At 47.4% G+C, this 13,370-nt stretch overlaps 2 protein-coding genes across 2 annotated transcripts in view; both read left to right on the top strand.

The window, feature by feature from the left end:
* Positions 1-3,845, top strand: part of Rpl8 (ribosomal protein L8) — a 9,432-nt gene extending 5,587 nt beyond the window's left edge. The window contains exons 2-7 of the mRNA XM_008834378.2: positions 1,210-1,349; positions 1,547-1,694; positions 1,775-1,916; positions 2,099-2,317; positions 3,415-3,530; positions 3,649-3,845. Coding sequence (XP_008832600.2) covers positions 1,210-1,349; positions 1,547-1,694; positions 1,775-1,916; positions 2,099-2,317; positions 3,415-3,530; positions 3,649-3,807 — 924 coding nt within the window. The 3' untranslated portion in view covers positions 3,808-3,845. The remainder of the gene's footprint in view (positions 1-1,209; positions 1,350-1,546; positions 1,695-1,774; positions 1,917-2,098; positions 2,318-3,414; positions 3,531-3,648) is intronic.
* Positions 3,846-10,609: 6,764 nt separating this feature from the next.
* Znf34 (zinc finger protein 34) overlaps positions 10,610-13,370 on the top strand; it is a 5,968-nt gene continuing 3,207 nt past the window's right edge. The window contains 3 exon segments of the mRNA XM_017798492.2: positions 10,610-10,642; positions 11,478-11,607; positions 12,033-12,152. Coding sequence (XP_017653981.1) covers positions 10,610-10,642; positions 11,478-11,607; positions 12,033-12,152 — 283 coding nt within the window.

Genomic DNA, 13,370 nt, shown 5'->3' with positions numbered 1-13,370 from the left:
AGAGAGAGAGAGAGAGAGAGAGAGAGAGAGAGAGAGACAGAGACAGAATGAGAATGAATCCCAACCTGACAATCCCAACAATCCCAGGTACTCCAAATTACATATATGTGACAAGAAACAGTTAAAGAACTGTATTAAAAAATACACAGGTAGTTTCTAAAATTATATCTTAAAAGCAGGGATTAGCTGACTAGATGAAATGAGGGGTCATGATCAGTGCAAGCAGAGGTACCATGTGGGCAGGGCCAGACCATGGCAGCAGAGAGAAGATAAAACTCATCCCAAAGGCCCCAAAACTTCCATGCCCAGTGCCTGTCGTCCTCATCCAGATTAGTCATTCACCCAGGTCTGTTGAGACCCTGCTTCATACCAGGCAAGGTGCCTGCAGAAGCTGGTGAAGGTCGAGTCACATTCTTTGAGACTATGGGAGGATACCTGCCAGTGCCTTGTCTTGTAAACATTACAGAGTCCTAGTTGGCTTTCTGGCTGTACTTGGGGCTTTAGTGCCACCACTAGAGTACACAGCACACAAGTAGCCTACCCATTTTGTCAGGGAATCCATAGCATGTGTGTGCAGCAGTGTTTGGCCCCTATTTCATTCTTCCCATGTAGGCTCCTATCTCTCTGGTTCTATTCTGGGCTGACCCAGAACTCCTCACCATGTCCCTTTGTGGTCTGATGTCCCACTCTACAGCTCCTTGAGCCCTGCCACCCCCAGCTCCACTGGCCTTCGGGAGTGCCCTATGCCCCAGCATTCTGTAGAACTTGAGCAGGTGATCAAGGGCTGTCCCTTCCTCTTCTTAGGATAGCGTTTTTGGCCTCTGCCTTACCAGCCTCTACCACCTCGTCTACTGACAGTTTTCACTGTGAGAGAGGACCCTCTCTTTGGAAACTCTGTGTCACCACAGACATCTATTGGACACTTTCTAGCCTAGCAACCCCTCCTTTACTTTGTTTTGATCTTCTCCCCACAGTGGGCAACTTTCCCTGCTCCTTCCTATCCTTGGTCTTTGCAACCCCCACCGCGCGCACCTGCTAAGCTGAGGCCACGGTCTTTCCGCTCCCTCTGCCCGACTTTTTGAAGACTCGACAGGTGGCTTCCTCCTACCTAGACCTTAATCTTCACCAGGTTTCTCGCGTCGGCACCCCCATTCTCCTGCGCCTACCCTGGGTCATGCTTCCTGAGAGTGCTTCTCCCCTGTACACCAGCTCGCAAGCCTTGAGACCGTGGTTAACTACATGTCCCAGTGTGCACCGCGCTGGGAAAGGGGCGGCCCTTTGGGCCCACCCCGGAAGATAAGGCTTCTTGCAGGCGTAGCGTTTCCTTTTTCCGCCGTGCTTGGCAGCAGGTAGGTTGTTTCTGAGGCGCTGCAGGCCTGAGAGCACCCGCAGCCATCCGCTGCCATCCGGTGCGCGAGGGTCGATTGTGAGGCCCGGGCCACTCATCCGGGATGGGGAGGGGGAATGGAGGCGCCCTCAGTCTCGCGGGCTGGTCGCAGACTGGTGGGGGCCTGGTTCACGGACGCTGAATGGGAGCCATTTTCAGACCCACCGCCATGGGCCGCGTGATCCGAGGGCAGAGGAAAGGCGCCGGCTCCGTCTTCCGCGCGCACGTGAAACATCGTAAGGGTGCTGCGCGCTTGCGTGCTGTGGATTTCGCTGAACGGCATGGCTACATCAAAGGCATAGTGAAGGTGCGGGGCACTGGCGGGGGTGAGTGAGCGGGGAACGGCGGCCCCCTCAGACCCTATACTTATGCCACCTTGGCCTATAGGACATCATTCACGATCCCGGTCGCGGCGCTCCCCTCGCGAAGGTGGTCTTTCGGGATCCCTACCGGTTTAAGAAGCGGACGGAACTGTTCATAGCCGCAGAGGGCATCCACACGGGGCAGTTCGTGTACTGCGGCAAGAAGGGTGAGCTGGGCCGGAAGGAGAAGTTGGGCGTGGGAATGTCTCTGGTGTAGACCTTGCGTGGCATCCGCATAGCCAGAGGGGTATCCAGTCGGGGTATAAGAACCCTGGGACTTTGAATGCTATGCTAATTTCTAGGGTTTACATTGTTTCTGACTGCGTTGGCTGTTCTGTTTACTGGACAGCCCAGCTTAATATCGGCAATGTTCTTCCTGTGGGCACCATGCCTGAGGGTACTATTGTGTGCTGTCTGGAGGAGAAGCCTGGGGACAGGGGCAAACTGGCCCGAGCCTCAGGGAACTATGCCACAGTCATCTCTCACAACCCGGAGACCAAAAAGACCCGAGTGAAGCTACCGTCTGGCTCCAAGAAGGTTATTTCCTCGGCCAACAGAGCTGTTGTTGGTGAGTGTCAACAGTGGAGCCTGCATATGAACTACAGCTGGGCCTTAGACCCACATTGCCTATTTCCTAGATCTTGAGGTCACTTAGATTTGAGCATAGAATAGCCCTGGGTTGACCTCTACCTTTAGAATGAGTAGCATGATGCTTTATTGTGGTTTGGGTGTGTAAGAAGGTTTTGTTTTCATGGTCTTTTTGAGATGGGGTCTCTCCATAGCCCCACCTGGCCTGGAACTCGCTATGTAGACCAGGCTGGCCTGGAACTCGGAAATACACCTGCCTCACCTCAGGAGTGCTGGAATTAAAAGGCATGTGCCACCACGCCTGGCAGCCTGGGGTTCTTGAATCCAGCACTTGTCTATGGATATTCGTGATGTCCAAGACAATGAAAAGGACTTGAGCCAGGTTTGCTTATTTGGTTACTTGGCATGGTGGCTCATGCCTTTAATCCCAGCACTCCGGGGAGGTAGTTCTCTGAGATCGAGGCCAGCTGTGACTGCCAGGAGATACTGTCTCAGACCAAAAAAAAAAAAAACTTTGCTAATCTCAGTAACCCTGTAAAGAGTAGGTTCTGAGCACATGTTCACAGTAAGCATATGCATTATTATATACAATAGATTTTGCCACATATCCTGGGGGTGTGGGTTCAGAGGTTAAGGAACCTTTTCTCAAATTCAAAACACGCTGAATATTGGGAGTGCACCCCTGAGAACTTGAACTGAGTCTCAACATTTTGCTTGATGGAGGCAAGGATCTTGGCTTGCATGTCCAATGTAGCTTTTTTTGTTTTCTGGCCTTTTTAAGATAGGGTCTCCCCTTAGCCCCAGGCTGTCCTTGAATTCAGATCCACCTGCTGCTGGGATTAAAGGCATTCGACACCACTCCTGGCCCCCATGTAGTGTTTAGAAGCATGTCATTATTAGAAGGATCCACCATTCCCTAGGGTGGGGGCTGCTGAAGTACTGGCACTCTTGGATAGTTGGATAGTACATGTAATTGGGGCCAAAAATGATCTCTGTGGGGCTGAGTTACTGACAGGAGACTCTGTGCCTGGAGGCCTCTTTGATGCACATCCCAGAGGTGTTCTGTATTTCCTGCAGGTGTGGTTGCAGGTGGGGGCCGAATTGACAAGCCTATCTTAAAGGCTGGGCGAGCCTACCACAAGTATAAAGCGAAGAGGAACTGCTGGCCACGTGTACGGGGTGTGGCCATGAATGTAAGTTGGACAGTCTGAAAGCACCAAGTGATAGGTAGCCATACCAGCTTGGTTCTATTACTGCTTTCCTGAAATAGGTGGGATAACCTTTATTCTAACATCATTTCTCTCTCTACAGCCTGTGGAGCATCCCTTTGGAGGTGGTAACCACCAGCACATTGGCAAACCCTCCACTATTCGCCGGGACGCCCCTGCTGGGCGCAAAGTTGGTCTCATTGCTGCTCGCCGGACTGGGCGGCTACGAGGAACTAAGACTGTCCAGGAGAAAGAGAACTAGAACCAAGGGTCTCAATAAAGTTTGTCCTTTGTTTAATAGGCTTTGCATGGCCTTGGTTTCAGAGGGAGGGGTCCCTGCCATGGAGCCCTTTGGAATAGGGAAATGATAGATAGAGAGTACGTGCAAGTGTTCATGGCCAGGAGGTTGCACCCTAGAGGGTTTAAGAACTGGGCGTGCTGGGCCTAGAACTTGGTGGGTGAGTCAGTGTAGTCATGTCCAATGTTGGCATCAGATTTCACATGAGTAAGCAGTTCTGAGTAAATAGCTCTGCTGTGGTTGGAGACTGTCCGATTGTCGGCTTCCCAGCTCCTGGATACAGGTGATATATCCCTAGTCTCTGGGCTTCTTTCTGGGACTATGTAACAGAGGTTACCCTCAAGTTCTTGTTCTTCTGACTTAAGTTGCCATCTTGGGCTCCAGTATGTTCTTCAGAGGCTGCTGTCTGGGGTGCTCAGGTACCGGTTTTGTGTTCTGGTTGGTTGTCTTATTTGTTCATAGAGCTTGGAGTATGGGAAATTTGATGTGGCCTCCATTTCCAGCACTTAGCAAGCCTGTTAGTGATGAAGTGATATCTTGAGATTAGTGGTCCTTAGTTCCTTTATGTAATGGAATTGTTGACCCATTTGAACAAAGGATGGATATTTACAGTGTTCATGCCATAGGTGCCAGACCACTAGAATCTGTTCACCTACCCAGAATCCTAGATTGAGTAGCCAGGGAGCTGGTTGTCCAGTAATAGAGATCGCTAGGAACCAGGATAAACCTCCATATGGAGAAGTTACGGGTTAGAAACCGTCAAGTATGAAGGAAGGCTATTTAGATAGAATAAATAGGTTTTTTCCATTATCTGGTATCTTGCTCATTAATTCACTGCGAAGCAGCATTCCCTGAGAGCCTGACGTCCACCTTTATAGGCTTTATAGGATGCAGTAGTTTGCATTCTGGAGTGGAAAGACTGGCTGGTGACTGCTTGGAAATTTTTTTTTTTTTGGTAGCATCAAGCCAAATTCTTCATGAATGATAAGGCTGGGGTTGTCAAGTGGCCACCTCTGCCCATGGCCGACACCCTCCTGTTCTCCATTTTCTGCTAATATCAACTCCACACTGTCCAAATATGGTAGTGTTCCTGATTCTTAATTCACAAATTATCACCCTATATTATAGTCAGGCACAGGAGAAAAGGTGTTGAGAAAGCACTGGATGTTGCTGCCTGGTCCATAAGGTACCATTGATTTTCTGCTCCCTCATGGGCAAATGGGTTTCTGTTCTTGGCCAGTTTCCTCAACAATCTACCATCCACTGGCCCTGACAATCACTGGCTTCTTCCAGCTAGGCTGCCCCAAGGCTTCACAACATGGCCAGGATTGCCCTAATCCAAGTCCAAATTGCAGTCAGCAGCTCTTCTGCTTCACCCCGAGTAGTGATGCTTCATTTCCATTGTCACCCACCCATTCCCCCCACCGTCCCATGCAGTGTCCTCAGGGTTTCTGTACAACCTGGATTTACAGGGAAAACTGGTGACTGGATTCTTGAGTTCTTGCTGGGGGGATTTGGCATGGAAGAACCTGAGGGATTGCAGGTGGAGCAGCAAATGTAGGTTCTAGGTGGGGCTCGATTCTGGGAAGCAGAGGACAGAACCTGTTGGTATGTATTGTGATCCAGCAGTCCCCCTCCCTACTGTCTCTTCAGTTCTCAGTGACTCCCAGCTGCCTCCTAATTTAGCTGAGGTAGGGTCTGTACAGCAGGTGGGGCCACCCTGGGGCATGGGGGCTGAGCTGGGCACCTGAGTAAGGGCTTTGGGCTACTGTGAAACCAGTTGCTGTGCTTCTGAGTGCCTGGAGGAGCAGGATCCTCCCCACTTGCTCACATCCCCTGAACACGTGGACATAGGGGCAGCTGCTCAGGTTCTATTGCTCTGGCTCTCCCCTCCAACCAGTTCAACCTCATCCCACTCCCACTCAGGAAACTGAAGATTGTCCTAGTGGTGACCTGAGACCCCCAAGAGTGGAGGGAAGCTTGATCTATGTCCCTTCCCCCAACAATTTGAGTTAGTCCTAGCCCCTACCCCTTTCTCTGGTGGAGCTAGGGAATTGTCAAGGATCTTGAATGGAAGGGGTCCAACAGGAATGGGAGGTGTCTACCCCTGCCGGGCCTGCCCGGTTTAGCCCTCCCGTCTCATCTCCACTGGAGACATTTTTTCTGTTATTTCAGACTTGAGTCCCTTGTTCTTTCTCATTAGTTTGAGTGTCCTGCCTGAAGAAAAAAGCTCCCAAGTGAACTTTGTGTAATATGCATCTTCCTGAGGAAAGCTGTGATTTCTGAAGTCCGGTTCTTAGTTTGGTGGCTTTCATGGCTTGGAAAAACAACTACTGTGATCTGTTAACCATTAAATTGGTCACTAATCATCTGAATTGGTTTTGAGGTCTCTGGGTCATTCCCTACCTGCTGCATCACAGGTGGTTCCAGGAGACCCACAAAACTCAAAGGCAGCAACAAACTGCACCTGTCACCACAGTGGTCTTAGCATCACCTCGGACACAGAACTGTTGAGGGCTTGACTTGGGAGTCACCTCTGGCTTGTCCTGATTGGTGGATCAGTGGGGCAGGGGAGGTGGCCACTACTCCACACAGTACTAAGTGCTGACTAGGCCGGATCTAGCTCCTGCTGACTTTCCTTCCTAAGGTCCCACCTTCTTGCATGGCTCCAACCCTGGTGGTCCCTCATGTCAACTGTGCCCTCTGCTTCTGGATTCCCGACTGACTCCACCTGTCCTCCAGGGCCTCTACTGTCCACCACCCTCCATTGATCCCCCATTTGGGGGGGGTTGAGACAGGGTCACCCTGTAGCCCCAACTGGCCCCATCCGCTTCCCCAGGGCCCCATGACTGACTTCATCTCCCAACTGGCTCCATCTGTCCCAGGGACCTTGAATGGCCACATCCTCCACCCTGTGGACCCTAAACTTACCCTCATTCCCTAATTAGTCCCCCACTCATTTGTATTCCCCCTGCCTCTCCATCTCTATTCATCACCTCAGGCCATTCTTTATTCACCCATATATCTATATCCCTCATCCACGCAGGTACCCTGATCACCCCAAGACCACTCATTGGACTCCCTACAACTTCTGTATCCTTGGATGCCACCAGACTTTTTTTTTTTTTTTTTTTTAACGGTTTTAGACCCCTCGGAAAAAGACTGTCACAAAGCAGATTCCTTTTTTAAAAGCATCAATTTGTTAGAAAATTCTGAGGTATAGACTAGCCCATGAACAAAACTCTTATGAGTCAAAGCATGCTTCGCTCCATAAGGTAGAAACAGCTGGTTGAGCTTCCTAGCTATGTGTATTTGGCTTTTTTTTTTTTTTTTTTGTTACAGAGTTTGAAACCACTGGGAAAAAGACTGTCAAACTCAATTCAAATTTTAATTGGTCAAATTTATTAGGGCTGTAGCTGTCCGTGGTCCCTTAGATTTAGAACCCACAGCCCAAGGGGAGGGTGAAACTTTGTATAAAGGCAAAACCCACAAATACCATAGGTATTTCATCACACATGAGTAATGCCAAATGGTCCTGAGTATGGTTAGGATGCCCAAGTTAGCAGATAAGCAAACTACAGAAGCCAAAACAAGCTTGTGTTAGTCCTTAACATGTATAGAGACCTTGACACTAAGGCACTTTATGATTAAGTGCAGCTGCAGTGTCTGGGAGGTGACCAAGGTCAGCTACTCCAAAGAAACCAGGCTTCCAAGGGGAAGCATCTAAGTTCAGGCACTTAACCTTGAAGCTGGCTGTTTTTTCTAGTTTTTGAAGTTTAAAGTGGCTGCTTTATACAAAATGAAGTTACTTTGGCTATTACAATTTGGGGTCATTACATTTTCTTTGGAGGCCTCCCCTCCAGCTGTCTCCCACTGCCCTCTTTCCTAACAACTTTTTTGTCTTTTTGAGACAGGGTCTCCCTGTAGCCCCAGCTGGCCTGGAACTCGCTATGTAGATAAGGCTGGCTTTGAACTTAGAGATCTGTCTGCTTCTGCCCCCAGTGCTTTTTCTTTAAATTTTTTTTTTTTTTTTCAGGAGACAGAGGCAGAAGGCCTTGCTGCACATTTGAGCCAGTCTGGTCTACACAGCGAGTTCAAGGCCAGACACATTGAGAACCACCCCCCCCCATGAGTGTGTTTATCCTTTGTTACATGTATTTGCAAGTGTCTTCACTATGCAGCTTTTCTGGTTTGCTTTTTTGGTTTTTGAGGCTGGGTTTTTCTATGTAGCTGAGACTGGCCTTGAACTCATGATCCTCCTGCTTCAGCCTTGTGAATGCTGAGATTGTAGGCATATGCTCCAAGGCCTGGCTTATCTTTTGTGTTCCTAATAATTCATTTTCTCTATTTTTCTTCCATTAATTGGACATTTTATTAGCATTTTCTCCTCTCTCTCTTCACATTCCCCTTCTCTTTCTCCTTTCCTCCTCTTTTACCTTCCCCTTTTCCTCTCACCTTTTCTTTTCCCTCCTCTTCCCTCTTCTCTCTTCTCCCCTCCTCCTATCCCATTCATTGGCATTTTCAAAGAACCAATACCAAGATTACATCTTTAAACTTCTTCATGATTTTTCATCTTTTGTCCTTTAATTTCTTCTGTATTTGGTTTCCTGTTGAATGACCAAGTCATTTATTTCAATTTCTCTTGTGTTAAGTATATTAAGAGGGGGCTGGAGAGATCACTCAGTGGTTAAGAACACCAGCTGCTCTTGCAGAGGATCTGGTTCAGTTTCCAGCATCCGCATGGTGGCTAACAACGATCTGTAACTGCAGTTCCATGATATCCGACACCCTCTTCTGACTGTGGGCACTACATGACATGGGTGCATTTACATACATGCAGACCATATATTCACATACATAAAACTTTAATATAAAGTGCATTAAGAATGCTTTTTTGCCTTTGGTTGCCTTTCTTGGATACATCTCTACCACAGCCCCCACTCTGTGTGCTCATTTATTTTTTTGAAAGGCACATCTTGTTTCTCATATATTTCTACTATAACAATATTGTCTCATGTTTTGCCAAATGAGATCTTTTGGAATATGTTGAAACTTTTTTTTTAAAACCTGGTATGTAGGTTTGTGTGTGTGTGTGTGTGTGTGTGTGTGTGTGTGTTTCATTTCTGTTTTGATTGGTATAAATATAGCTAACCACATGGAGTACTCTGTGTGTGGCTCACACATATCTTCACCAAGGAAGAGAGACTGCATGATTTGGATACCATTCATCACTGACACAGCTAACCTATGGTATCAGGCCCAAGGTTTGAGCTTTCAGAGACTGAAGTTGAAAGTAATAACTTCAGGGGCAGGAGAGCATCTGGGACTAGGTCGTCTTTTCTGACCCTGTCTAGTCTGTGGGTCAAATTTTCCATATACAGTTCATACTTCAATTAAAAACTTCTGGCTGGCACATGTCTTTAATCCCAGCACTGGGGAGGAAGACGCAAGCAGATCTCAGTTCTGGGCCAGCCTGGTCTACAAGAGAGTTCTCAGGCCAGCCAGGGCTACATATTAAGACCTTGTCTCAAAAAGCGGTGTGTGTGGGGGACCTGGAGAGATGGCTCAGCAGTTAAGAGCACTGACTGCTGCTTTTGCAGAAGACTCAGGTTCAGTTCCCAGCACCTACATGGCGGCCAACAACTGTCCTTAACTCTAGTTTCAGGGGATCTGACACCCTCTTCTGATCTCCAGGGGCATTGCATGATGGTGCACTTACACACATGCAGAAAATACAATCATACACATAAAATAAAAATTAAAGTTAAAAAAATAAACTTCCAAGATCTTTGGCTATAACAGTTTTAATTAGTATTTACTTGGTCTTTTGGTCTTTCTATGCTTTTTTATGGCAAATAGGTACATTGTGTGTGTGTGTGTCTAATATGTGAGTTTAATCTTTTTAAAAATTTTTTACGTGTATGCGTGTATTGCCTGCATATAGGTAAGTGCACCCGTGCCATGCAATGCCCACAGAGGACAGAAGAGGCTGTCGGATGACCTGGAATGGACAGTTGTCAGCTGCCATGTGGGTGCTGGGATTCAAACCTGGGTCTTCCGCAAGAACATTCAGTGTTCTTAACTGCTGAGCCATCTCTCCAGCCCCATGAGTTTAATTTTACTTCTTGTCATTACTGATTAATTTTGTTTGTATTAGTTCTGCATTTTTATATTCTATCAATCGTCTATATCCAATGCCTTTTATTTTTAAAAAATATTTTTATTTTACGTATATGAGTGTATAGCTTGCATGTATGTGCAATGCTGTGGAGGTCAGAAGAGGGCTTCGGATCCCCTGGAACTGGAGTTAAGGACGGTTCGTAGCTGCTATGTGGGTGCTGGGAATCAAACCCGGGTCCTCTGTAAGAGCAGTCAGTGCTCTTAACCGCTGAGCCATCTCTCCAGCCCCACCTATTTTATTTTTAATCTCTTTGTCTTCCTCAAACCTTAACGTTTTACCTTTATTCTTCCATATAAAGTGAGTGTTGCCATTCTCTTCCCAAATGATACAACTCAGTCTGCTAGTAAAGAGCAGCAAAGGGCTAGGCAGTGGAGATGGGGTTAGAGAGGACAGCGCCAGCCAGAAAGGTAACAATCTACCTGAGAGACCAACAGTGTCTCATAGGAATGGGTCTGAGCCTGGCCAGTGAGGGTGCCACAAGTGACATGTGGAAGCAGGAGCCAGGCTGGGTCTCCATGTGACGCTTTTACCTCAGCCTCTGACAAGCTCCTGCCCACTGCCTCCAGGAAGTCCAGGACATAAGTGATGGTGGCCTTGTTCCTGTCTACCCTGTTCCAGGTTAGTGGATATTCTTTTAGGAGTGTGACATCTGTCTCTATCAGGACTTTCCTCAACAAACACTGGCAGATGTGTGGTCTGGGGTATAGGAAACCAGGATGGCATGCCCTACAGTGAGATGAGCCTAAAACTTTTAAGTCCAGGCTATGTTCTTTGCTAAAGGGAGGAACACTGAAAACAGGAACTCTGATATCCCTGTCTTGCAGAAAACTGCAGGGCTAGCTGGAGAAAAGCATACAGCTCAAAAGTTTGACCTTGCTGTGTGGGAAAGCATCTTGGTCAACAGCCCTTAGCTCATCTACCTGTCCTGAACAAATAACTTAGCTATCATTAGCTAAGAGATTAGGCCAGGTTAAAGGTTTACTCCTGGGCTAAAAGCTAAAAGTTTACCATGCTTTTAGCCCTAAGAAAGAATACATTGTGGCCAATAAATTACCAGATAGGCATTGGTAACACATTCAAGCATCCTGCTGGCGCCAACTAAAAAGCTGTATGTCCTATTTCTTTCTGTCCTAAATCTTTGTATGTAACTGCCAAACCCCATGTGACTGCCAGTTCCTTGTAATGTATAAAAACCCTCTGAATTTTCTAATAAATGGCTTGTAAAAGCACAAGTCCCCAAGTCCAGGACTCTGTCCCTGTTGGTATCGCCATCCATCACAAAAGCAAGGTTCCCCGCCAAGCAAGGCAGACTTGGGTCAGTATACTGGGGTGGTGACATCAGGAGGAGTTCTTTGGAATTCCCATGCTGCTACCCTCAACATACTTCTGACCCCCTTTCTCCAGTACCCATCCTGAGCTACACTGAGGCTGCAGCAATAGCTTGTTCTTCCAGACAGAGGTGACCTTTGAGGGTGTGGCTGTGCTTCTCTTCCAGGATGAGTGGGGCTGCCTGGGCCCTTCTCAGAGAAGCCTGCCTCTACAGGATGTGATGTTGGAGACCTATAGGCTCCTTGTCTCCCTAGGTAAGGTTCCCGAGTAGTCCCAACCCTGGAAATAGCCTGAGGGTCTCAGCAGGGTTGTGCTAGGGCCTTACCCTTGGTGGCCCAGATACTGCAATGCTACCCTAGTCTAAGCAGTGTGATATGAGACTAAGAGTGAGTAGTGGTGCAGTGACCTTCCAGAGTCAGCTTACAGTTCCTCTGAGTTTCTGCTGCAGACCTGAAGCAGACCCCTCCCTAGGTGGGGCTCCACCCTTCCTGGTAGAGGGAGCCCTTGAGCTCTGTTCCATGGCTTAGACCTTTATCTCCATGGTGATCTCCAGCCCATTCTAAGTCCTCCAGATGATATCCAGGCTTTTACAACCTCTCTGCCCATACCCTATTACCATCCCAGGGCAATGCACAGCTCTGCATCTTCTGTATCAAATGAAGACTTATCTCCTTCCTAGGAGCAGGACCTCTAGGTCCCAAGCTTAGGGTGATTTTGCAACTGGAGCAAGAGGATGAGCCATGGATCCTGGACACATAAGATTCTGAGGAGAGAAAGCTTCTGAGCATCAAGGGCTCAGGTGCATGGGGGAGTTGCTTCCCCAACTCAGTAACCAAATAAGCATTTGTTGGGGTTCAGCATGTCTAATGACTTAGGAATTTTGTGGGAGATATAACAGGGATCTGAACATGGCCTTTGCTGATCCCTGGTTGCTGCTGTCACTAGTGACTTGGTAGGAGAGTCTGGAGTAGAGTGCTTTGGGAAGGTGATGGGGAACCACATTGTGGAGGACACAGAAGGTATTCTAGGCAAAGCCAGTGAAGGAACAGATGCATGAGTGCAGGCCTGGTGCTGTGAGGGATAGCTTGAGCCTACAGGGCCCCTGGAGCTCTGCCTGCAGAGATCATGCCCTATGAAAGAGGTCAGGGAAGGATATAGTTTGAGAGACTATCACTTCACTCCCCTTCTTCTAAATTAACTAATTTGATAATTATAAAGCCTTATGGGAAAATGAGAGAAGATACATTATTCCAAGTTTTACCACTCAGATACAGTTGTAATCTAGAATCCTTGTTTCCTTTCTGGTGATGGCCTTTTTATGCTCATGCAGAAGATCTTCTAGTCATTGTCTCCTTCTTCCCCTTCCTTCTCTCTGCCTTCCTCCTCTTCTTCGTGTGTATGTATATATTACTGGGGATTGAATTCAGGGCCTCGTCCTGAATTTTGATTGAATTCAGAGCTATATCCCAGTCCAAACACTGCTAAGATCCATGTATCTTGCTGCTGTTGAATGGGTTCCCCCCAATCTATCTACCTACCTATCTATCTATCTATCTATCTATCTATCTATCTATCTATCTATTATCTATCTATTTCCCCACCACCTTCTACCACTATGAAAAGAGCTGCAATAAATATCAGTGTTCAGGTTTTCTTTTTTTCTTTCTTTTTTCTTTTTTGTCTTTTTGAGACAGGATCTTCCTGTAGCCTGTAGCCCCAGTTGGCTTGGAACTCACTATGTGGACCAGGCTGGCCTTGAACTCAGAGAGATCCACCCTCCTCTGCCTCTCAAGTGCACCATCAAGCCTGGCTCAAGTGCTCAGGTTTTAAAGGATGGTGGTAGACTCTTAAAATCTATCTATCATCTGTCAATCGTCTATCTATTTATCTATCTATCATCTATGTATCATCTATCTATCTATCTATCTATCTATCTATCATCATGTATCTATCTATCATCTATCATGTATCTATCATCTATCTATCTATCTATCTGTCTGTCTATCTATCTATCTAT

The sequence above is a fragment of the Nannospalax galili genome, unplaced genomic scaffold (genome assembly GCF_000622305.1).
Source record: "Nannospalax galili isolate Female #2095 unplaced genomic scaffold, S.galili_v1.0 scaffold717, whole genome shotgun sequence".
NCBI classification, from domain to species: Eukaryota; Metazoa; Chordata; class Mammalia; order Rodentia; family Spalacidae; genus Nannospalax; species Nannospalax galili.
Note: the sequence above shows the minus strand (reverse complement) of the source record. Positions and strands in the feature narration are given on the sequence as shown.